The 26,322-nt window shown below is 34.6% G+C and overlaps 1 protein-coding gene across 1 annotated transcript; it reads right to left on the bottom strand.

Moving 5' to 3' along the window:
* Positions 1–315: 315 nt before the first annotated feature.
* On the bottom strand, positions 316–20,595 carry LOC132717148 (uncharacterized). Its single transcript, XM_060700555.1, has 2 exons — positions 20,529–20,595; positions 316–5,759 (listed from the first exon to the last, which is right to left on the bottom strand). The coding sequence occupies exon 2, from the start codon at positions 5,647–5,649 to the stop codon at positions 316–318; it is 5,334 nt and encodes a 1,777-aa protein (XP_060556538.1). The 5' UTR covers positions 5,650–5,759; positions 20,529–20,595.
* Between the last annotated feature and the right edge of the window lie 5,727 nt (positions 20,596–26,322).

The following is a 26,322-nucleotide window of genomic DNA, read 5'->3' as shown; positions in this document are numbered from 1 at the left end:
CACAAATACTAATTAGAAATGCAATTCTTTTGACTTTTTACAACTTTATAAAACCTATTTTGAAATAGTTGAAAATGCAAATTCTAGGGTTTTTTTTTCAAGACAATCGGAAGTTAATCTTTAAGGGTTTTCTCAAGGGCAGAATTCATGAAGTAGAAGATATGTATGTTAATGCCCTAGAGCAGGTTATGTACAGTACTTATAGAAGAAGAAAGATGTTTGGACAAAACTGTACATTGCCTGGATGCCAACAACCAATTAAGGACACTCACATTATACAAAATCAAGTGACATTTAATTATGTTCTTCAAAAATTCAATTACCTGCTAAGTCATCTGCCTCTGCTATTTTCTGGTGTCTTTTTCGTCTACAAAATACTTTCTTTTGTCCCCCAGTTCCGTGCTTATGTTCATGAAATCTAATGTAGCTCAATGAAAACAACTCTCCACAATATCGGCAAGGATATCTCTTTGAAATCATTTGTATACCATTTATTGTATTGTACACCTTAACAGGTTTTCTCCTGTAGTACTTCCTTTTTGAATCCTTTATTTCTTTACCCAAGGCTCTATATTTATAGTTTGTTTGGTTTTCTAAAGATGACCCTATGTTCTTAAATCTATCATTCTTCATCGAAACTTTACCCTCTTCAAAAGTACTGCCTGTCAGTGTTTTCACTGGTTCTTTATGTTTGAATTTTCCATTCTCACTAGCTTCGTCACTCATCTCCAGCATTGTATCTTCAATAACTTCTTCAGGTTCCCTCTTGCTGCCTGTTTCAGCAACATGTTCTTTAGGGCACACCATGTCATTATGAGTCATAGGCTCCAAATCACTTGGACTCATTTTCTGTTTGGTCCAATGACATTGATCTGCTGTTCCATCTACAACAGTGCTACTTTGTGATAATGTACAAGCTTTCCTCTTTGTGGCTCTTCTTTTTTCCCTCAGGTTTTTATATGTCTTTAGTATTTGTTTACTAGCCATGTCATCAGTCTCTGCTATATTTTCACATCTCTTTCTCCTACATAAAACTTTCTGCTGCCCTCCAGTCCCATGCTTGTGTTCATGAAATCTTACATAGCTCCATGAAAATAATTCACCACAATATCTACAAGGATACCTCTTTGAGATCTTTTGTTCACCATTTATTGTTCTGTACACTTTAATAGGATTTCTTCTTATATATTTCCTTTTTAAATTCTTGACATTTCTACCTATGGCACTTTCTGAATCATTTACAGGATTTGGTATAGCTGTGTTCTGTATGTTTTTAATCTTTTCCTGGTTGTTAGAAGCTTGAACATCTTCTATTTCTCTGCTTGCAGTTGTTTTCCCTAAATCTTCAGGTATACTCTTCCAACTCGCATAAATTTCGTCATTTTTGTCTTGCACCTTTTCTCCAATATTATCTCCTTCAACACTAAGTCCTTTTGCCTGCAACATGCCATTATCTTTATCTTCCTGTGATTCTTCTCTTTTGTAAATCATTTTCCATTTGGTCAAATTTGTATACTTGTCTTTTGTTTCATCTTTAACACCTCCTGACAAAATACTTATTTTATTCTTTTCTTCTTTTGATTTTCTTATCAAGCCTTTATATGTCTTCAATATTTGTCGATCTCTAAATGCAATGGCCGAGGTTACGTTTTCACTTGTGTTTTGTCTACATAATACTTTCTGCTGTCCATCTGTACCATGCTTATTTTCATGATGTCTAACATAGTTGCTTGAAAACAATTCACCACAAAATTTACAAGGATATCTTTTTGCAATCGTTTGTACACCATTTTTTGTCTTGAAGACTTTAATTGGATGTCTTCTGTAGTATTTCCTTTTGGAAATCCTGACTTCTTTACCTAAGGCATTTTCTGAATTATTAGTAAGATTTTCTGGACTTGCTGATTTAGCTGCATTATGTACACCATTTATCTCCTTTTGAATTTTAAAAGAATTATTATCTTCCAAAGCACTGCCTGCAATTGCTTTCTGTAACTTTCTGGGTCTACTTTTCTCATTCTCACTATTTTCCCCATTTCCATCTTGCAACTTTTCACCAATATTAACGGTTGATTCTTTTTTGTTGCTATCTGCCTCAACACAGTGTCCCTTTGTCAGTAACATGGCATCATCTTTATCTTCTAGTGACATTCCTCTCTCATAAGACATTGTCAATCCTGTCATATTTGTATAGTTGTCTTTAGTTTCATCTTCAACACGTTTTATATCATTTGCTCCTTGCGACAAAGTATTTAATGTATTCTTTGTGCCTCTTGATTTATTTCCTAAGCTTTTATATCTCTTAAGAATTTTTTTACTAGCCATGTCATCAGTCTCTGCTATATTTTCACATCTTTTTCTCCTACATAAAACTTTCTGCTGCCCTCCAGTACCATGCTTATGTTCATGAAATCTTACATAGCTCCATGAAAACAATTCACCACAATATCTGCAAGGATATCTCTTTGAGATCTTTTGTACACCATTTATTGTTCTGCACACTTTAATCGGATTTCTTCTGATATATTTCCTTTTCAAAATCCTGACATCTTTACCTAAGACACTTTCTGAATAACTAGTAGGATTTTCTGGACTTAAAGGTGCAGTTACATCATACATGTTGTTCATTTTAATCTTGATGTTAGGAGCTTCATCATCTTTCAGTTCCACCCCTTCAATTATTTTCCCAAATGCTTTAGATATACCCTTCCCACAATCACTTTTTCCTCTTTTTTTGTCTTTCACCTTTTCTCCAATGTTTTCAGTTGATTCTATTTTGTTGTTATCTGTCTTAACACCATGTCCATTTGCTTGCAGCATGACATTATTTCTATCCTCTAGTGACACTTTTCTAAATTCAATCACATTTTTATTCTTGTCTTTAGTTTGATCTGCATCACCACCAGTGGCATCTTGTAACAAAGTTTTTGCTTTGCTCTTTTTATCTCTTGATTTTCTTGTCAATCCCTTATATGTCTTCATTTTTTCTGTACCTTTAAAGTCATTGATTGCAGCATCTTCTTTATTTTTGTTCCCTCTACATAATACTTTCTGCTGTCCTTCTGCACAATGCTTGTGTTCATGACATCTAACATAATTGCTTGAAAACAATTCACCACAATATTTACAAGGGCATCTATTTGAAATTTTTTGAACACCATTCATTGTTCTGTACAATTTGATAGGATTTCTTCTGTAGTACTTCCTTTTTATATCCTTAATTTCTTTACCAGAGACACTTTCTGACTTTTTAGGATTTTTTAACCTGATAGGTGCAGCTGTATCCACTATGCTGTTAACCTTTATTTGACTGCTAGAAGCTTCATCAACTCCTAAAACACTGGCGGTCACAATTTCCCCTAAATTTCCTGATCCTCCTTTTCCATTGTCATGAATTTCACTGTGTTTGTCCTGCAAATTTTCTTTAATTTCAAAAGTTGATTCCATTTTGTTAGTATCTGTTTCAACAAAATGTCCTTTAGTTGTTTCTTCACCAATGCAGGTATGTTGTGACAAAGTACTTGTAATAATCTTTGCTTTTTTTGACTTTCTTGTAAAGCCTTTATCAGCAACTATTTCTTTACTTGTACTTGGTCTACATAATACTTTCTGCTGTCCTAAAGTAGCATGCTTGTGTTCATGAAATCTTACATAGCTGCTTGAAAACAATTCACCACAAAATTTACAAGGGCATCTTTCTGAAATCTTTTGCACACCATTTATTGTCCTGAACACTTTCATGCGATTTCTTCTATAGTACTTTCTTTTTAGGTCCTTAGCTTCTTTACTCAAGACACTTTCAGACTTGTAGGCAAGATTTTCTGAGCTTAAAGGTGTAGCTGTATTTTCTATGTCAATCCTTTCCTGTGCAACAGAAGCTTCCTCACCTACAAAACCACTGCCTGCTTTTGTTTCCACCAAATCTATTAACCGTTTATCTCTTCCGTTATCGTAATTTTCCTCAATCTTATCACATATCTTATCCCTAACATTTTCACTAGATCCAAGTCTGTTGTCCAATGTTTCAAACTCTTGCAATTGTTTCTGCAGCACACTATCTTTAGGTTTCGATGATGGCATTCTCCTGCAACTCCAATCACTAGCGTTTGTATGGTGATCTTCAGCTTCATCATCAAAAGTATAAAGGTTGTGGGAACCATCTGATAAAATAGTTGTTCTATTCTCTGCTCTTTTGGAATATTTTATTTGACCTCTAGTTCTCATTAGTTCTTTTATTTGCTTTCCCAACAATCGAACAGTTGTAGGAGTGGGCATGAACATCATTTTTGACGGTATTATTGTCTGTATGTTTTCATCCATCAAACAATCATCTTTTTCTTCATTTATGTCTATTTCAGCAATTTTGGCTATTTCAGTATCTTTGGTTTTCTCTTTTGTAATAGAATGTTTGTCCATCTGATATGGTTTGCTCCCGCTTGATACATTATCACATGCCTTTACTTCTTCAACTACATTCTCTGTTTCCGTATTAGTATCTTTTCCAGAATTCTTCACATTATGCAATACTTTATCTTTTCTTATCCAAAATTCCCTTTTTTGATGATATTTTCCAAAACTTCTGTCACTGACAACAATTTCTTCCTTTAAAGTGACAGGATCTAGTTTCCTTGAATGTTCTTCTTCATTAACACATTCTGGCAATTCTTTAGCAGTATCTTTAAGCCTATGCTTTGTCAAACAATTAAAATCTGATCCTTGCTTCTCGTAAGTCTTCATTGTTTTAGTTATCTTGCCATTCAGAAGATACTTTCCAGTCTTTGTGCCTAAATTACTGACCTTATCTCCATGCCAACTTTCCTTTAGTCTAAAATTGATCCTGCTTTTCCTTCTGCCAGTATACAACTGCGAATCTGGCTTTGGTTTCCAGGACAGTCCAGCTTCATCAAGTGACTCAGCTTCATTATTCTTACAAATATTGACTTGACCATCAGCAACAATGAAAGTTTTGATATTTGTATTTGATTCTTCACAATTGTTACCTGCTTGGTTGCAGTTTTCAGGGATATATTCAATATCTGTACTTTTTATTGTATCATTATCATGTTCAAGTAACACTCTTTTATCTTGCCTGACACTTTCATCTTTAAAAGTTTTATGAGATTCAAGTTTTTCAAATGGTAGATCACTCACATTTAGAAGTGAAACAAAGTTACCATTGTTGCTTTTAGTAAAATTGTTTCTCACAGCATCTCTAAATTTTTCATTTCCAGTCCTACCACAATCACTTGCTTTTATGTTACCACTAATACACTCTTTTAAATCTGACCCTTCTGTAACCATTCCAATCACACTTGAACTTATAGCTTGAATATTACATGTTCTCAGTTTTGTATCCTGAACATTAGTTTTATCAGTTTTGTCACTTTCTTTCTTACTTAGAGGTTCCTCTTGCAAATGACTCATTATATCAATGTCATTACTTTCTTTTTCAAATTCTTTTTTATCACCTTTCTCACATTCATCATCACCCTTTCCAAGGCTTTCATTCTCTTGTATTGTTCTATTGTCAATAACACTTTCAACTATTGTACTGTTTACAGTTTCAGAAACAACTTCATCATCAGACAGCCATATGTACTCATAGTGAATATCCTCATGTGCATCAGCAGCTACAACTTCGTTTGCCATTTTGTCATCAACAATATCATTTATATCAACATTAGAATCTATACTGCTGTCTTCAACAAGTCCTGTCAAGCATATGTTTTCTTCTCCAGAAGCATAACTGGACTGTTTTTCTGAAAAAGAAAGACAAGAAAAAGTCTTATGATCTGATAACACTGAGAAATTTGTTTCAACATCACTGATCTAAACTCCATTATTTATTTGAACCACTTGTGTCCACATACTGAAGAGACAGATAAGTTTGTTTGGTTTTAATGCCAATTTTAACATTTTTTTATTTCAAATCTTCAGGATGGCCCATTTCACTGTTTTTCCTAGAAAAACAAAAGCCGGTTGAACCGGGTGATGCTCCCCGAATAGGTTTTGGACACAGAAAGGTATACTCTTGTAGTGTCAGAGTTATGTCACAGACAAAGTTCAAATTGTAAAAACAACCAAAATGTTGTGCGCGACACATTGTCTCAATATGGTGATCATTTCTGTCAAATACTGTATGTGTAGAAATATTCGCGGGCTTCAAATTTTCGCGATCTTCGCGTTGACATTCGATCCGCGAATTTATGTTTAGCGCGAATATTTCTACACCAATAATTTCTTAATAATCATATTTTCGCGCTTCTGTAGAACAATGTATATCAGTGTGCGATATGCTTTCACATTTTTTATTTAAATCTTTACTGAGTAAATTGTGTTTTGTTTTCCAAGTTATTCATTATTTTAAATCGTTTATGTTTGTGTTTTTTATTGTTTGTTCAGAAAAACTAAAACATGATCTGATCAGATGTCAAGACGTTTATGACGCAAACTGTGAAAAATTATGCACGTAACGTATTCTTTTGTTTGCTATAATCTGTCCGTTAGACAATGTCTTTTTTCTTTACATGTACAATAGAGTATTGTTTGACACCTGGTATTGAAAATAACTGTGAACTCCCATGATGATTACAGTAATTTTCTTTTTTTAACCCGAGTGGTCTACGCGAATTTATGATTTTCGGCAGTCAGCTCCGCGAATTCAAAATAGCGCGAATATTTGTATAGACCCCCAAAAAGGACCTTTCCGCGAAAATTTGCTTCCGCAAATTTAAATACACATACAGTAGTTTTCAAATCCTACTTCGAATAAAATAGTTATGGGCTGGATGCGATTTTGCTACAAGGTCATGCTGTGACCTTGACCTTCAAGGTAGCGACCCAAATGTTGCGTGTGACACATGGTCTCAATATGGTGATCATTTCTGTGAGAGAGTTTTAAAATCCGACTTCAAATAACGAAGTTATGGGCCAGACACGATTTTGCTGCAAGGTCATGCTGTTACCTTGACCTTTAAAGTAGCGACCCAAATGTTGCGCGCGACACATCGTTACCTAGAATTTCCAAGTCAAAAAAGGGGGCATAATTATTCAAAAAAGCAAATCAGAGTTATGGGACTTGTGCCAATCATCTTAGATAATCACAGTAAACAAGTGTGTGAAGTTTCAATCCATTCCCTTCAGTAGTTATGGAGATACCAGCTTACACGCAAAAACTTAACCAAGAATTTCTAAGTCGAAAAAGGGGCATAATTATGTAAAAAAGCAAATCAGAGTTATGGGACTTGTGCCAATCATCCTAGATAATCACAGAAAACAAGTGTGTGAACTTTCAATCCATTTCCCTTCAGTAGTTATGGAGATACCAGCTTTACACGCAAAAACTTAACCAAGAATTTTCTAAGTCGAAAAAGGGGCATAATTATGTAAAAAAGCAAATTAGAAACAAGAACTGTCGGAGGACAGTAACGCTCGACTATTCGGAAATTTGTCACAAGGGTGTTTCATTGAGTATATAATAATGCTTACCTTTTATGAATACATAAAATTGTCCAAAAAGGTACAAACCCTTCAAGTTTCAATACATTCCCTTCAGTAGTTATGGAGATGCAAGCTTACACGTAAAAACTTAACCAAGAATTTCTAAGTCGAAAAAGGGGCATAATTATGTAAAAAAGCAAATCAGAGTTATGGGACTTGTGCAAATCATCTTAGATAATCACAGAGAACAAGTGTGTGAAGTTTCAATCCATTCCCTTCAGTAGTTATGGAGATACCAGCTTACACGCAAAAACTTAACCAAGAATTTTTAAGTCGAAAAAGGGGCATTATTATGTAAAAAAGCAAATCAGAGTTATGGGACTTGTGCCAATCATCTTAGATAATCACAGAGAACAAGTGTGTGAAGTTTCAATCCATTCCCTTCAGTAGTTATGGAGATACCAGCTTACACGCAAAAACTTAACCAAGAATTTCTAAGTCGAAAAAGGGGCATAATTATGTAAAAAAGCAAATCATAGTTATGGGACTTGTGCCAATCATCTTAGATAATAAAAGAGAACAAGTGTGTGAAGTTTCAATCCATTCCCTTCAGTAGTTATGGAGATACCAGCTTACACGCAAAAACTTAACCAAGAATTTCTAAGTCGAAAAAGGGGCATAATTCTGTAAAAAAGCAAATCAGAGTTATGGGACTTGTGCCAATCATCTTAGATAATCACAGAGAACAAGTGTGTGAAGTTTCAATATATTCCCTTCAGTAGTTATGGAGATACCAGCTTAACATACAAAAACTTAACAAGAATTTCTAAGTCAAAAAAGGGGCATAATTATGTAAAAAAGCAAATCAGAGTTATGGACTTGTGCCAATCATCTTAGATAATCACAGAGAACAAGTTTGTGAAGTTTCAATCCATTCCCTTCAGTAGTTATGGAGATACCAGCTTACATACAAAACTTAACCAAGAATTTCTAAGTTCAAAAAAGGGGCATAATTATGTAAAAAAGCAAATCAGAGTTATTGGACTTGTGCCAATCAGCTTAGATAATCACAGAGAACTAGTGTGTGAAGTTTCAATCCATTCCCTTCAGTAGTTATGGAGATACCAGCTTACATACAAAAACTTAACCACAGGGACGCCGCCGCCGACGCCGCCGCTGACGCCGACAAATGGGTGACTGCATTAGCTCGATTATTCTGGCGAATAGTTGAGCTAAAAATGGGGACTTGTGCCAATCATCCTAGATAATCACAGAAAACAAGTGTGTGAACTTTCAATCCATTCCCTTCAGTAATTTATGGAGATACCAGCTTACACGCAAAAACTTAACCAAGAATTTCTAAGTCGAAAAAGGGGCATAATTATGCAAAAAAGCAAATCAGGAGTTATGGGACTTGTGCCAATCATCATAGATAATTACAGAAAACAAGTGTGTGAACTTTCAATCCATTCCCTTCAGTAGTTATGGAGATACCAGCTTACACGCAAAAACTTAACCAAGAATTTCTAAGTCGAAAAAGGGGCATAATTATGTAAAAAAGCAAATTAGAACAAGAACTGTCGGAGGACAGTAACGCTCGACTATTCGGAAATTTGTCACAAGGGTGTTTCATTGAGTATAATAATGCTTACCTTTATGAATACATAAAATTGTCCAAAAAGGTACAAACCCTTCAAGTTTCAATACATTCCCTTCAGTAGTTATGGAGATGCAAGCTTACACGTAAAAACTTAACCAAGAATTTCTAAGTCGAAAAAGGGGCATAATTATGTAAACTAGAAATGTGTCATCATGCCACGGATGCCCCCGCATGCAGCCAAAATTTCAGATGTTATAATATTTAGTTCCAAATTTGTTTGCACAAATTATTGTTTTCATTTTAAGTTCAAAGCCCTTAAAACTTTTCAACGTTTACACAAACCATTTTCATACAATGTTCAAGGCACTATAATTATTCAGTCTTAACCTTTTGAAAATAGCATATTTCATATTTGTAGCCAAAATAATGGCTACATACATTTCCACAAAAGTACGAGTGCTGAAACTGAAAGTTCAAATTTTTTCCAATATTCAAGAAAGATAAGTTTGTCCAAAATCATTGAACCATGACCAAATTCAAACTTAAACTGCTTATTCCTAAGATGTATCTATATTATTTTCAAAGTAAAAGGGGCATAACTCTGCCAAAAATCATCGAACCATGACCAAATTCGAACTTGACCTGTATTTTCTCATGACATATCCATATGCCAAATTTGAGTTGAATATGTAACACTGTTGGGTAGATAATGAACAGAAACTGTAAATTTCATATTATTTTCAAAGTGAAAGGGGCATTACTCTGCCAAAATCATTGAACCATGACCAAATTCGAACTTGGCCTGGGCATTCCAAAAAATATCCATATGTGAAATTTGAGTTGAATGTGTTTGTACTGTTGGGGAGATAATAAACAGAAACTGAAAATTTCATATTATTTTCAAAGTAAAAGGAGCATAACTCTGCCAAAAATCATCGAACCATGACCAAATTCAAACTTGACCTGTATTTTCTCATGACATATCCATATGTCAAATTTGAGTTGAATGTGTTGTACAGTTGGGGAGATAATGAACGGAAACTGAAAATTTCATATTATTTTCAAAGTAAAAGGGGCATAACTCTGCCAAAAATCATCGAACCATGACCAAATTCGAACTTGACCTGTATTTTCTCATGACATATCCATATGTCAAATTTGATTTGAATGTGTTGTACCGTTGGGGAGGTAATGAACGGAAACTGAAAATTTCATATTATTTTCAAAGTAAAAGGGGCATAACTCTGCCAAAAATCATCAAACCATGACCAAATTCGAACTTTACCTGTATTTTCTCATGACATATCCATATGTCAAATTTGATTTGAATGTGTTGTACCGTTGGGGAGATAATGAACGGAAACTGAAAATTTCATATTATTTTCAAAGTAAAAGGGGCATAACTCTGCCAAAAATCATCGAACCATGACCAAATTCCAACTTGATCTGTATTTTCTCATGACATATCCATATGCCAAATTTGAGTTGAATATGTGCAACCGTTACTAAGATAATGAACGGAAACTGATGATGACGGAATGACAGAATGACGGAATGACGGAACAGGGTAACACTATATGCCCCGGCCATTACATGGCGGGGGCATAAAAAGCAAATCAGAGTTATGGGACTTGTGCAAATCATCTTAGATAATCACAGAGAACAAGTGTGTGAAGTTTCAATCCATTCCCTTCAGTAGTTATGGAGATACCAGCTTACACGCAAAAACTTAACCAAGAATTTCTAAGTCGAAAAAGGGGCATTATTATGTAAAAAAGCAAATCAGAGTTATGGGACTTGTGCAAATCATCTTAGATAATCACAGAGAACAAGTGTGTGAAGTTTCAATCCATTCCCTTCAGTAGTTATGGAGATACCAGCTTACACGCAAAAACTTAACCAAGAATTTCTAAGTCGAAAAAGGGGCATAATTATGTAAAAAAGCAAATCATAGTTATGGGACTTGTGCCAATCATCTTAGATAATCAAAGAGAACAAGTGTGTGAAGTTTCAATCCATTCCCTTCAGTAGTTATGGAGATACCAGCTTACACGCAAAAACTTAACCAAGAATTTCTAAGTCAAAAAAGGGGCATAATTATGTAAAAAAGCAAATCAGAGTTATGGGACTTGTGCCAATCATCTTAGATAATCACAGAGAACAAGTTTGTGAAGTTTCAATCCATTCCCTTCAGTAGTTATGGAGATACCAGCTTACATACAAAACTTAACCAAGAATTTCTAAGTCAAAAAAGGGGCATAATTATGTAAAAAAGCAAATCAGAGTTATTGGACTTGTGCCAATCAGCTTAGATAATCACAGAGAACTAGTGTGTGAAGTTTCAATCCATTCCCTTCAGTAGTTATGGAGATACCAGCTTACATACAAAAACTTAACCACAGGGACGCCGCCGCCGACGCCGCCGCTGACGCCGACAAATGGGTGACTGCATTAGCTCGATTATTCTGCGAATAGTTGAGCTAAAAATGGGACTTGTGCCAATCATCCTAGATAATCACAGAAAACAAGTGTGTGAACTTTCAATCCATTCCCTTCAGTAGTTATGGAGATACCAGCTTACACGCAAAAACTTAACCAAGAATTTCTAAGTCGAAAAAGGGGCATAATTATGCAAAAAAGCAAATCAGAGTTATGGGACTTGTGCCAATCATCATAGATAATTACAGAAAACAAGTGTGTGAACTTTCAATCCATTCCCTTCAGTAGTTATGGAGATACCAGCTTACACGCAAAAACTTAACCAAGAATTTCTAAGTCGAAAAAGGGGCATAATTATGTAAAAAAGCAAATCAGAGTTATGGGACTTGTGCCAATCATCCTAGATAATCACAGAAAACAAGTGTGTGAACTTTCAATCCATTCCCTTCAGTAGTTATGGAGATACCAGCTTACAGGCAAAAACTTAACCAAGAATTTCTAAGTCGAAAAAAGGGCATAATTATGTAAAAAAGCAAATCAGAGTTATGGGACTTGTGCCAATCATCTTAAATAATTACAGGGAACAAGTATGTGAAGTTTCAATCCATTCCCTTCAGTAGTTATGGAGATACCAGCTTACATGCAAAAACTTAACCAAGAATTTCTAAGTCGAAAAAGGGGCATAATTATGTAAAAAAGCAAATCAGAGTTATGGGACTTGTGCCAATCATCTTAAATAATCACAGGGAACAGAGGTGTGAAGTTTCAATCCATTCGCTTCAGTAGTTATGGAGATACCAGCTTACATACAAAAACTTAACCACAGGGACCCCGACAAAGGCAGGGTTCGAATTTAGGCACGCAAACACGCTAATAGCTTGTAGAAATTCTGAATAGCGAGTAACAATAAAAGACACTCGCATTTATTAGCGAGTGAATAAAAAACGGACCCAAATATATAAAAGTCTTCTTTTCAATAAAATGTTTGTGTAAAATTTGAAACAAAACTTATAACGCCGCAAAATAAAGACAGTCTTGCGCATTTTCGCTATAAATACAATTGCGGAAATCTGATTTTTAGGGGGTTGCCCATTCTTTGGGCATGTGCGTGAAAAAAATGACGTCAATCGGTACCCGCTACTACGATTGGTAGATAATTTTGTAACCGTCTCTGATTGGTCTTTATAAATAGACATGTACTGGAAAATCCGATTCCCGTTATGCTTGTTTGTTTGTTTGTTTCATTTTACGCCTTTTCCAAACAGTATTTCAGTCTTATAGGCGGTCCGTTATGCTTGACTTTATCACGTGAAATAAACAAGGTCAAAATGTCTCAAAGTCTATAACGAATTTTCTAATGACGAAACGGCCGGCGGACAAATCTGATGGAGATTCTATTGCATATAAATATCGAGGAAACGTCTGAGAAGGCAGTAACTGCAAGCTTGAAAACTGTAAGAACTTAATGTTCACCTGGATATTGTTATGGGTGATTCATCAACCGTGACTCAAATGGCCTGCAAAACATGTAAAATGTTTGCACCTGCAGACAGAGTATCTAGACTAAGGAATTTATATTTAATTAGATTTTCTGTCTATTTATTAACCAGAATGGAAAGAAAATAATGGTCTTGCCCCTTTCTGTCCATTATGTTCGCCTTGTAATGTCCAATCTTTTATATAGTCTTGGGAGTGGGTGGGGGTGTAATAAAAACTGCCTAGGCTAGGGAGGGGTATCGCCATTTTTTTGTTAGGTTGTAGAAACTGCCTAGGCTAGAGGGGTAAGACCATATTTATTTAAGAAGGCTATCACCAGCATAGACATTCTATTTCAACATTACATGATCCATGGCATTATTCTCTCATAATGAAGTCAGTTTTTTTCAAAAGCTTATGACTGTTGTCATTTATAACAACCACCTTATCCAATGCAATGGTCAGAGAAAGAAGAGGCCAACTACAACTCCATATGGACCAAGAACTTGAAATGATTTTTACATCATATTTTAATAAATTTGCGTTCTCAATTTCAGCTAGTCACTTTTAATTTTAGCTAGTAAGCATAAAATGCACAAGCTAATTTTAGCTAGTAGTAAATATTGCTAAATTCGAACCCTGAAAGGGGTGACTGCATTAGCTTGATTATTCTGCGAATAGTCGAGCTAAAAACGAAGTTATGAGCTGGACATGATTTTGCTGCAAGGTCATGCTGTGACCTTGACCTTCAAGGTAGCAACCCAAATGATGCACGCTACACGTCATCTCAATATGGTGATCATTTCTGTGAAATAGTTTTAAAATCCGACTTCAAATAACCAATTTCTGGGCCGGACACGATTTTGCTGCAAGGTCATGCTATGACCTTGACCTTCAAGGTAGCGACCCAAATGTTGGGTGCGACATATTGTTTTAAAATCCGACTTCAAATAACAAAAGTTATGGACTGGACTCGATTTTGCTGCAAGGTCATGCTGTGACCTTGACCTTCAAGGTATCGACCCAACTGTTGTGTGCGACATGTCGTCTCAATATGATGATCATATCTGTGAAATAGTTTTAAAATACGACTTCAAATAACAAAGTTATGGGCCAGACACAAATATAGGACGTAGGGACAACCCGACGACTATATGCTCCCCCACATAAATAACAGGTAATTACCAATTTGTCCAGAAGTGATTTACTTCTAATTTCTGAACCAGCAGATTACAAATCAAATCTTCTCCCAAGTGTTTACTAATAAAGACATGGGTGGAATTTACTTGATCTTTACCAACACAAGTCAACAGTGATCATTTTAACTATCATGATCAATCTAGACTATCAATGCTTCAACATTTGGCCAAAGCATTCTTTTGTTATTTTTCTACAAGGTTTTTGTGGTATGGTCATCATGGCTTCGACTTTTGACAAACACATTGTACTCAAAAGCAATTGGCTTCATCGACTTGTAATGGCCACTTATTCAAACTTAATCTTAGGACTGTATTTTAATTTCAACAAGAGCTGTCGGTAGAACAGCAACGCTCGACTATTCTCAGTGCTTGATAGTAAAAGAGCCTTGATAATGTAAAATTTTCTGAATGAACAAAAGGGCAAAATATTTCTTTCAAACAATGTTAAAGTTATAGGCCTTGAAGAGAGAGTCCTATTATGCTCCCAAAGAAGAGTATAAAATTTCAACTTGTTTCAAAGCCAGATGTCAATAGAATATGAAAATATCTGAGGTGGTATGCAAACTTAAATGTAAATTGTAAGTCGAAAAAGGGGCATAATCTTGTCAAAATGCTTGATACAGTTACCCACACCTGTCCACAGGTTAGGGTCACGTTGGTGAACAGGTGTGCAAAGTTTCAAAGCCATATGTCAATGGACTTTGAAAATATTTGAGGTATTACAAAAACTTTAACATAAGTGGTTAAGCCGACGCTCTGGTGACTACAATAGCTCTACTTATTCTTATCAAATAGTCAAGCTAAAATTTACAATGATATCCAAGAAAACTATATTAAAAGAATGTATACCAAAGATGTCAGTTAAATTTGACAAGATGTAATTCCCAGCTTTACTGGTGGAGGAAGACATCTGGTGCACTTCCATGCATTAATTTAGGCATAAGTGTGTACCTGAGTATTACTATACTATACAGTATACAGACCAAAATATTCGGCCTCATTCCCCCATCAAAATAGTATGTTTTTTTCCCCCTCAAAGCTGAAATTTCCCCCTTTATGGCAGCCTAAATTTGTCTGAAATGAATATCATTTTTTTGCAACCAAAATTGTTTAATTTTATGCATGTAAGACTTACTGTTAAGCAAGGTTGTTTACAAATCGTTCTCGAGTAGGTAAGGCGAGCTACTCATGGCGTCCCAACAAGTTTAACATGCGACACATGGATATTTTAGATCTGTATATTAAGAACTAGAAATGTGTCCATAGGACACGGGTGCCCCCACCGCGCCACTGTTCTGTCAATCTTTTTGACTAAGTCAAGGGAAATAACTCTATAAATACTGGATAAATCCACAAGCGAAACCCCAGGTGCAAATCTAAATATGCTGAGCAACCTGCCCATAAGGTTTAATGACTATGTCAAATCCTTTTTCAGTAACTTGAGACACAAGTTGAAAATTGCAAAAAATTTCTAAGTGAAGGGCAATAACTCTAAAAATACTAAATAAATCCAGACGTAAATACCTGGTGCACAACTGCACATGCTGATCAATATTCCTGTAAAGTTACATGACTCTAGGTCAAATACTTTTTGAGTTATGTGCGACACATGTTGAAAATTGCAAAATTTTACTAAATCAAGGGCAATAACTCTGAAAATACTAAAAATATCCAGACGAAAATACCCAGGTGCACAACTACACATGCTGATCAACATTCCTGTAAAGTTTCATGACTCTATGTCAAATACTTTTTGAGTTACGTGCGACACAAGTTGAAAATTGCCAAATTTTACTAAGTCAAGGACAATAACTCTTAAAATACTATAAATATCCAGACGAAAATACCCAGGTGCACAACAACACATGCTGATCAACATTCCTGTAAAGTTTCATGACTCTAGGTCAAATACTTTTTGAGTTACATGCGACACAAGTTGAAAATTGCAAAATTTTACTAAGTCAAGGGCAATAACTCTGAAAATAGACAGTCGTATGTATCGGACACTTATAATGAAACGGCGAATCAAAACCCGTTTTACATTTTTTTATTCAAGGGAGAAAACTCGGTCTTGATCGGACATGTCCGACGGTCCGGCAACTTTTGCGAAGCCTGTGTGGGACAAGTGGTTTGAGGTCACTTTTTGGGCTAACAGAAGTTGAAAACTACTAAATCAAGGGCAATATACAAATATTGAATATATCTACATAACAAGAGCGATCAGTAATCACATGTGTCGCCTCATGATGGCCAATTTCATGTTTGGACAAATTTTGTGACAGACGGACAGACAGACGGACAGTGCACAACTAGACTTGGTACTGATCATTCCTGTAAAGTTTGGATAAAATTGCACCAGTAGTTTATGAGGAGTAGTCCGGACAAGCTTTTGCGTATCTGGCAACACACAGAAAAAAACACCTTTTTATCAAAGGGCCATAACTCGGCCAAAAATCATTCAACCGGAAAACCCGTGCAATATGCGCAAGGACTTGAGCTACAGATCAATCCTGTACAGTTTCATTGAAATTGCATTAGTGGTATAAGAGAAGTAGTCCGGACAAACTTTAAAATTAAAAATTAATAAAGGGCCATTACTCTGACAAAAATCATTGAACCGGAAAATGCTGACAATATGCACAATTAGACTTGGTACTGATCATTCCTGTAAAGTTTGGATGAAATTGCACCAGTAGTTTATGAGGAGTAGTCTGGACAAGTTTTGTGACGGACGCACGGACAGACAGACAGACAGACAGACGACGGAGAAGTGATCCCTATATGTCGCCACTACTCCGTAGAGGCGACACAAAAACACCCAGGTGCACAACTACACATGCTGACCAACATTCCTGTGAAGTTTCATTACTCTAGGGCAAATACTTTTTGAGCTACAGATGACACAAATTGAAAAAAGGCCAATAATTATTGCTACTAAGTCAAGGGCAATAGCACTGACAAAACTAAATTAATCAACAAGTGAAACCAGAGGTGCACAACTACACATCCTGCAAATTTTATTAATTCTTAGGCTCAACCACTTCAACTGTATGAGACAGTGGGTACATAAAAACTCGAGTGTTTACCTTTTTTAATTTCAAAAGGTCACAATCATTTTATCCAAGTATGAATAATTTCCATAAATAAATGACAAAGTTAACAAAATAGTTTTTCATCAGAGATACCCATATGGAAATATTACCAATATTACCCAACAAATTTTTGTAGCAAAGAGTAAATATTTCATTGATATGTGATAGAACCGAAAGACCGTTGACCATGACCGTTAAAAATCAGAAGGTCCGATAAAAATTTGTTTTATAGGCCTGATGGTCCAGTAAAAATTCAAAGTTCTATGGTATTTTGAAATCCTAATATAAAGCATTTTGCAAAAGCGGATCATTCACCTGTATGCATGAAAATAATATCCAAGTCTGTGTCATTATACAATATAAGCTTGTGTAAGGCAGGTCATACGCTTGTCAAACTGTTATGCCATAATGCGTTCTTAGTGAAAGTGGCATATTTGACGAGCATTTATTCTGTGGTGTTTACATCACCCTTGTGCATTGCTAAATGCTGCCGATGTATTGAATTGTAATTGAATTTTGTAAAGAAGTTAGCATGATAATTTATTTTGTTTGTGATATAATTTCCACAGTTGATATAAACAAGAACTTGGTTGTTAAGTTTTTGTTTATTGATATTTAATCGGCATTGATCAACATCTTAAGATGTCACACGTTAACTTCTAACACCCTCTCTTTTGTATCGCCGGGTTTCATTTGAAATAGGCTGAGCGTAGACAATTTTGACACTTGGGAAATTATAACATGTGTTTAACCAATTGAGGATCACTTTATTTCTTGATTTTCTAAGCAAACCTAAGGTAAAAATGGAGATATACAAGGCAACTATTTTTGCTGAAGTGATTCCTGCATCTGACATTGCAATCATTTTTCACGTACCTAGATATGTAATTAATTAGTGATTTAAAGTTTATTGTTAAAAAATGTTTAAAAACATGATCATTGTCAACTTATTATTTTGCTTCTCTCAGCTGTCAGTGTCCAGATATACTAATTGTTAAGAATTGTCCATGGCAGTAAAATTGTGTCAATGCACTGGCAGTCAAGCTGGAAGGTGCCAAAATTATTTAACAAATAATATGTCACATCTCTAAATTACCAATATATAATAAATAATAATATATATGATACTGTTTCTATATTTTTGCTGAAATTTGCCCTCACATTTTGCTAGTTATGTAGTCTGATTGGAATTATAGTTAGTTGCAGAATTCATTGAATATAAAAATTATGTATTATATTATTTATGTATACATTTTAAATAATTATAATAGGTGAAAAAAACTTAAACCTCATAGCGTTCTTTTTTGATAATTATAAAATAAATTGATATTCTTTATGTTTAGCTGGCACTTTAAGTATACAAATGTATATTTTAAGTCCCAGATATATGTAAAAATTATGAGTCCTGACACTAATCAAGTGATTCAAAATGCTAACATGAAGTTGTTTTTTTTTTGGTTCAGTAAAATCATGTTTGGTCCAGTAAAAAGTTTCACTTTACAGGACCTACTCAGTGTTGTATTTATTCTAGGCCGTGCCATAATGCGCCACTTGCGCATATTTTTTACACATAATGTATTTTAATGAAGTCAATGCAAGCCAAGTTGAGCATCTGACGATCTTTTCAACTTAATTCCATTCATCTTCATTCATCATATCTTGAACGCTTTTTCCATCTTTGTTTTCACAGTAATGACTAATTTTAATACGTACTAAATTGCATGAAGCAGCCAACCAGGTCATCCTGCATGTGTATTGACAATTTTATCTGTGCTTTTAACTAGTACTTGTCAATATTTTATTTTTTCTATTTCTGATGTTGAATGGACGATAGCTGTCAAAAATTCCTTAATGTAAAATAAATGATTTTTTTTCTATATCATATTGTTAGACCAATGCATCATCATGTCCCCCGCATTTTTTCCAAACCCTCCACATTTTTAAGTTGAGTGGGGGACAATCACCAATAATACCTAGTCCTATAAATATGACGGCGCTTTGAGATATTTTTGCTTCTGGGCAAAAACAACGTCAAATCCAAATTGCTCAAAAACCCATAGCATGTTCTGCCAGAAAATCGGGCGGAATGAAAAACAATTAAGACAGCGTGCATTTACATTAGTTTTGACCTATTTATGAACAAAACTAAAAAATAAATACCTTTTGTCAAAATAATTAAACTGTCACATCCGAAAAATCATGATTAAATCCTCTCATGTATTTAAATTCCTTTTACAGCCGATAAACAAATGGCGGCCATACAGTGCGCGAAATCTGAATGGCTAATCAGAACATTCCTACAGAATATTTTTTTAACAAAATAATTGCCCATGCACCGTCAGTGTGTTGGAAAATAATTTTTTGTCAAAAATTTAGAATCAATCTGTAAAACACCTTGCTTAACCAGTATGGCTGATAGACAAAAATAGATTGATGTTTATATTTTATTTTAAATTGATAAGTACATTGTTTGAGAGTTTTTGATTGAGCATGAAATTGAAAGAAAAGACGATTAGCTTTTGAATAAGGCTAGGCTTGAAAGGCAAGGCAATAAACTTTTTTTGAATTTTTTATGATGCTATGCGTTTTTGAGCAATAACTATTAGACGTCAGACTTGACCGACATAAACTTTTAACAAGCCCGTCACCAGGACTGGACCAGCAGTGTTAAATTAGTTTTTAGTTTTAATTTGCAGCATTTTCAGATGTACACCTAATTCCATGTTTCATCACATTAATTTCCATTTCTAATATTTTGACGTTGAAGAGACCCCGAACCAAAACACAAATATCTAAATCTGGCTTTAGCACATCAAAATATTTTGCCTACATCCACCCTCACAGCATTCATGGATTCGTGACAATTTATGTGGCTGACAGTAGACAATTCATACAAAAAAGTTTTATTTAAACATGCTAAATTTTCCGTAAAAAAAAGAACCCAAAATAAATTTTGTGACCGAATCTTTTCGATCCCTGAGGAATCGAAAGCCCAAAATACTCTGCAAATACTGGATAGCTTATCAGTAAGGAAAAACTTCTCACTACACTGCACCTTGTGAAATTGCTCAACGTTTTAGGTTTAAAATTAAACTTTGGAAATTTTCTGAATGCAGGAGCCTTGGTCAAGTTGGTGAAGGTTGTCAAGTTTGTTGATTGACGAAACAACTGCCACGAGCAGACGTATCGACAGATATATATTCTACACTTTTAACTTCAACATAATAAAAGCAATTTTTCATCAACTAAACGTATTTTGATTACAAACAAACTTGAAAATACCTGTACAATTGGAAATTGTTAATTTTCACGTGCTACATACGGACATTTTTTGCGTCATCAATAACTGCGTTCTAATTTAATTACGCATGAAATACATTGGGAACAGATGACTACATCATCATGTTGGAAAAATAAATGACAACCGAGAAGTGTGCAGCGTTTAGGATTGATGATTTTTTTTGGAAGTAGAGCTAGAGACTTTTTTTGAAAATTATCGACCTGAATTTCAATTCTACCCACCATCTCAAAAATATTTGAATGACATAATACTGGTCAGGGACCATCAACCGGACACTTTTTGAACATTTTTCCATACAGATTTCATAATTTTAAAGCTAGGGATCAGACAATTTGACAGAGTACAGCTAGGCTTTTCTCCTAACTATACTAGTTTGTTTATTTCTGATTATATTGACACTTGCATCTGAGCCCCATGAATGAGGGTATCAAAATTACCTACATTGTCCACACTACAGTACCATATATGTGTCCGGACAGATATGTCCATATCATTGATTAAATTCAATAAAAGCTTTGGTGTTTTAATTTTTTATCTTTAACATGATATACAATATTTCAGCAGCAAATGCTGCAGTTTTGGATATTCTATTATTCACTCTGCAATTGATATAGCTAGTATAAGTGGTCAGGTATTGCACTTAAATAGACGTCCAAATGTTCAATGTCAACCTTCTTGAAAAAGAAATTAAAATATTATCGTCTAAGAAAATTAAAAAAAAATTAATTAAATTACAAAATTCTAGAACAAACATGCAATTATTGTTGATAAAAAAGCGACCGATAGATCGACAACCACTGAACAAATAAAATAATCTAATTCAGGCATTTTCGGGGCCGTCCGGGTTTGGTGGTTGTCAGGTTTTGGTGGTCTCAGTGGTTTTACATCTATTTAAAGGCATTTTTTTCAAAAAACATCAGAAACAATCAGAGTTTCGAAAAAATCATTCATGCAATACAGCATTACTTAGACTAAATAATAAAATGATGCCTGGATCAAAGATATTGATAATGGTAAAATGATAGGTGCTATTTTCCTTGATTTAAGAAAAGCGTTTGATCTTGTCGATCATGAATTTTTCATGCACAAATTGAAATTAGGCCTACATCATTTTTCTGGAGAAAAAAAACCCCAAACTTTTTGTTTCGTTCCTATTTATAAAAAAACGAAACACAAAAAACAGACAGTTCAAATATGTTATTTATAATCTGACAGTTTAGTGGTTAAATCAGGAGTTCCTCAAGGCCCTTACTATTTTTTATTTACATGTATATCAATGATATATAAAAACTCTGATATAGACTTGTATGCAAATGACTCTACAGTACACTTTACCAATCCGGGTTATTTTTTTAAAAATGATTGGTGTATCCTTAATAACATGTCCTTGCACCCAATAAAATGTGAATGTTTCCTGATACAACTTTAGGAAATGTTACAATTCAAAAGTTATTTGATGAGTATTTATGTAGATAAAACTTAAGCTGGAAGTATCAAGTAGACTCTGTTTGCAAAAAAAAATAAAAAAAAATAATCTAAATACAAGAATTGCCCTCTTACTTTCGAGGGGGCGTCTGTGGCCGAGTGGTTAAGGTTGGTGACTTCAAACCACCTGCCCCTCACCGCTGTGGGTTCGAATCCCGACAGGGACTTTGGTTTCTTTCATGTGATGAAGCTATCCAGCTAGCTTACGGAACGTCGGTGGTTCTACTCAGGTGCCCGTTCGTGCCTAAAATAATGCACGGAAGGGCACCTAACGTCTTCCTCCACCAGTAAAGCTGGAACGTCGCGACGTGTCTTATACTGTGTCGATGTGACGTAAAAACCCAAAACAAACAAACAAAGACCTTACTTTCGAAGTTAAAAATATATATATTACAACGCGCACATCCTTCCTGTGCTTGATTATTGTTGTACTGCATGGGGGAAAGGACACAAATAAAGTAATTTCAATTCAAAAAGAGCTGCCAAAATTATACTCAGCCAAAGTTAGACCTTTTTAATAAACTTAAATGGCTGAAATTCAATTTTAGGATTAAACACCACACAACCATTAAGGCATATAAATCTTTTTAATTAAACAATCTGGCACCGTTGTATATGAGTGAAATTTTCAGTCTCATTAATTCACAATGAATTACATAATTTACGCTCAATCGACCTCATACTAATTAAGTATTTAAAGGATTCTTTTTCTCATTTCAGTATTGACGTTTGGAGATTACCTAGTATACCTACTACTATATCAAACAATGTTCGACTTTACAAGCTTTCAAAATTTATTTTCTAAGTTTATAGTTAGATAAATGATGAAAATTGACTACTTTATATTGTAACTGTTGTAAATGTTGATATCATATTTTTTTTTAATCATTACGAGTTTATCTATAATTTCTATTGATTAATATGAATGTCAGTCGGATGAATGAATGAAAATATCTAACCTTTACATTCAAGAATATATTTTTTTTTTGTACAAAAAGATTTTAAATTTTGTATAGATCTACATTTTTTGTTATTGTAAAATAAGAAGGCCGTACTGAAAGTAAGCATACTCCTTACTATGTAAATTTTATTTGGTACCTTCTATTTATTATTATTATTATTATTATTATTCTGACACAGCAGTGTATGATAAGTACACGTTCCTGGTCGAAAAAAAGGTTTGATATCAATAATGCATGGGGAGGGGAGTGGGTGGGCCGGTAATTTCTTTCTTTCTTTCCTTATTTCCTTATTTCTTTCTTTCTTTCTTTCTTTCTTTCTTTCTTTCTTTACTTACTTATTCATTTATACAACATCATAAATCATAGGTCATAATCACATCAACATGATTATATACTATATAAATAACAAATAACAGATCAAATAGAGAAAATAAGAATCCCTAAAGAAAGCCCAACATGGCAAAATTGAAAATGTTGCAGGCTCGGTTTGATTGAGCCTGTTCATGGACGGTACTGTCAAGTGCAAACTACCGTCCACGCACCAAAGCACCGGCTTAAGCAGAATTCAACATTTAACAAGAACAGGCACAAATTTGAATTTTGAAACATCCGCAGATGTGTTCATATGGCGGTTATCATGGAACCTTCAATGCGACACGTAAGTGCCATTCCATGAAAAGCGGCATAAGATCCCCAAGTAAAAAATGCGTGTGCCCTAAACGAGAAAACAATGGGCGGAACTAAATAAAATGGAATTTTGAAAGGGGATCAGAGGTTATGACGCCTGCATTTCACAGATAAGACGTCAAAAGGCAAATTTAAGAAGCAGGCCACATACCCTAAGAGTGATTCAACAGTATTCAAGTGAGGAATACTGGGCCACCCAACAAGAAAAAGGTCAAATAGAAAGAGTTAAATTATCTCAAGCACAACAAATTGTCGTGCTGAACGATCTTTAAGGATCGAAAATATAACATCTCGGATTGAATGTACGGGACGACTTTTTACAGCCTCCACACGGCGCAAACAACTCTGATGTGGCGATAAAATAGAGAAAATAAGAATCCCTAAAGAAAGCCCAACACGGCAAAATTAAAAATGTTGCAGAATCGGTTTGATTGAGCCTGTTCATGGACGGTACTGTCAATTGCAAACTACTCTCCACGCCCCCTAGCACCGGCTTAAGCAGAATTCAACATTTAACATGAACTGGTACAATTTTGAATTTTTAAACATCCGCAGATGTGTTCATATAGCGGTAATCATGGAACCTTCAATGCGAAAATGCATATCATACATGAAGTGCATAGCTGTCTGATATTTCTACATACGGATTGAGTGTAACGAAAAAAAATTGTTACATGTAAATAATGAAAAGCTATTAAGAAAAAGAAATTAGATAACACTTGAGTAATATATTGCCCCATTATTTGCTATAAGCAGCGACATACAATGTACCCTTTGTGTTGAGAAATGAACGCATTTTATGTTCCTAAATGGGTACACTTAGTACAATTAAAGTACAAAATTTCTAATGAGGACAAATATTTTGAAACCCGGCTATAATAGCTCCAACACCGTTAAACACAACATTGAAGCTATATTTACATCAATAATCTGATAGAATTTCTAAATTCTAATTTGTTTCGGTTGTTTCAGAGCAAACAACCAACCAACCAGCAAACAACGTGTCCTAATAAGAAATTTTATACTTCAATTTAATCCCTTTACATATATAATGCGTTCATTTCTCAACACACAGGGTACATTTTGTATGCCGCTGCAAATAAAAGGGCAATACATTGCTCCAAGTTTATCTTATTTCGTTTTCTTAGTAGTTTTTCTTTATGTAACCATTTCTTTGTGTTCTTTCCATCTTTGCCAAGCCGTTTGTAGAAATATCAGAACGCTATGTATTTTATGTATGGTATGTAATTTACAAACTCGTGTCTTTGCGATTTGCCGAAACTTAGAAACAATGTCCCACAGCATTTATAGGGTGCCTTCCCCTTGTGTACCTGCTTCTGACGACATGCAGCTGATCGTCTTCTATGGAAACATTTTTTCCTGCGTGTGAAATACACCCCCTCCAAAAAAGATGACTTTATTTTCAACATAATTGACAATTTTATGTACATATGTATGTAATTGAAACATACATTTTGCTGGTGAAAAAAAATTCTTTATAATGTACATGTTTTTTATTTTATTTCTGTATTGTAAATACTTTTAAGCTGATGTACACGTGTGTTATTAAAGCAGAAAACTATTAAGGTGAGAATTTATAGCAAACAAACTGAATTCATTTAATTTAATACGTTTTCCTACTTTTCACTTTCAAATATTATATTTGTATGATTTCAAAGACAGGAAGCGAGAAACAAGCTTAATTAATGAAAAAAATTTGACGAAATAGGACAGGCAATAAATTCGTTCGACCATTGTACTCATTAAATTTGTTTCGACCATTGTATCGTTTTTAAAAAGATTCACAACTTCGTTATGCAACTTTACAATTAAAGGATGAAATTGTTCATGACGGGCAAACTTGCAATTGTGCCCAAAATGTCTTATTTCGACTAACTAACCCGACATTTCGACTTTTTAACATGAAATTTCGACTTATTAACTCGATATTTCGACTTACTTACTCGAAATTTCGACTTAGTAACTCGAAATTTTAAATTACTAACTCGAAATTTCGACTTAGTAACTCGAAATTTCAACTTAGTTACATTACAACTAGAATGGCGAAAAAGTTATGAATTACCAAGAGTTTAGATAATATAAAATATAGTAGGGTGTGCGATTGTACGATGGGGATGGAGAAACGGGTGTCTGAACAAACTATTAAAGTTAACCTTAAACATATTAGTGTGGTCAACTTTGACAATCGCATGTACTCGCCCGAACTCAAAAACACAAGGCTTCCTTTAATTTGTACGTTCAGTCGTTCTTCAGGCGTTGAAATTGTAACGAGTAAGTCAGTCGAAATTTCGAGTTAGTAAGTCGAAATTTCGAGTTACTAACTCGGGTTAGTAAGTCGCAATTTCGAGTTAATAAGTTAAAGTGCTACTCGATGATCAGGGCGATCCAAATATTCAATTTTCGAAAAAAAAAATCCAATGGAAGCGTTAGAGCTGTGTACTTACAAAGCTTTTACAATGATATTTGGGAAAGGTTTTACTTTTAAGTCTTTTTTGTTCTTCCATATTTAACCTATCAAAATAGCCCCCGCACGTTGAGCCACTGCTGAATTAATGTTCAGCATAAAATTATACTGTATGTTTTAAACGTTGCTTGAAATAATATGACTGTTATATTTGTT

This window comes from Ruditapes philippinarum, unplaced genomic scaffold (assembly GCF_026571515.1).
Source record: "Ruditapes philippinarum isolate M1 unplaced genomic scaffold, ASM2657151v2 ctg5784_1_1_1_1, whole genome shotgun sequence".
In the NCBI taxonomy this organism is placed as follows: Eukaryota; Metazoa; Mollusca; class Bivalvia; order Venerida; family Veneridae; genus Ruditapes; species Ruditapes philippinarum.
This window is presented reverse-complemented; position numbering and strand designations above follow the sequence as displayed.

Coding starts and splice junctions, on each gene's coding strand:
- LOC132717148 (XM_060700555.1), bottom strand. CDS start 5,649: ATGGCAAACGAAGTTGTAGCTGCTGATGCACATGAGGATATTCACTAT.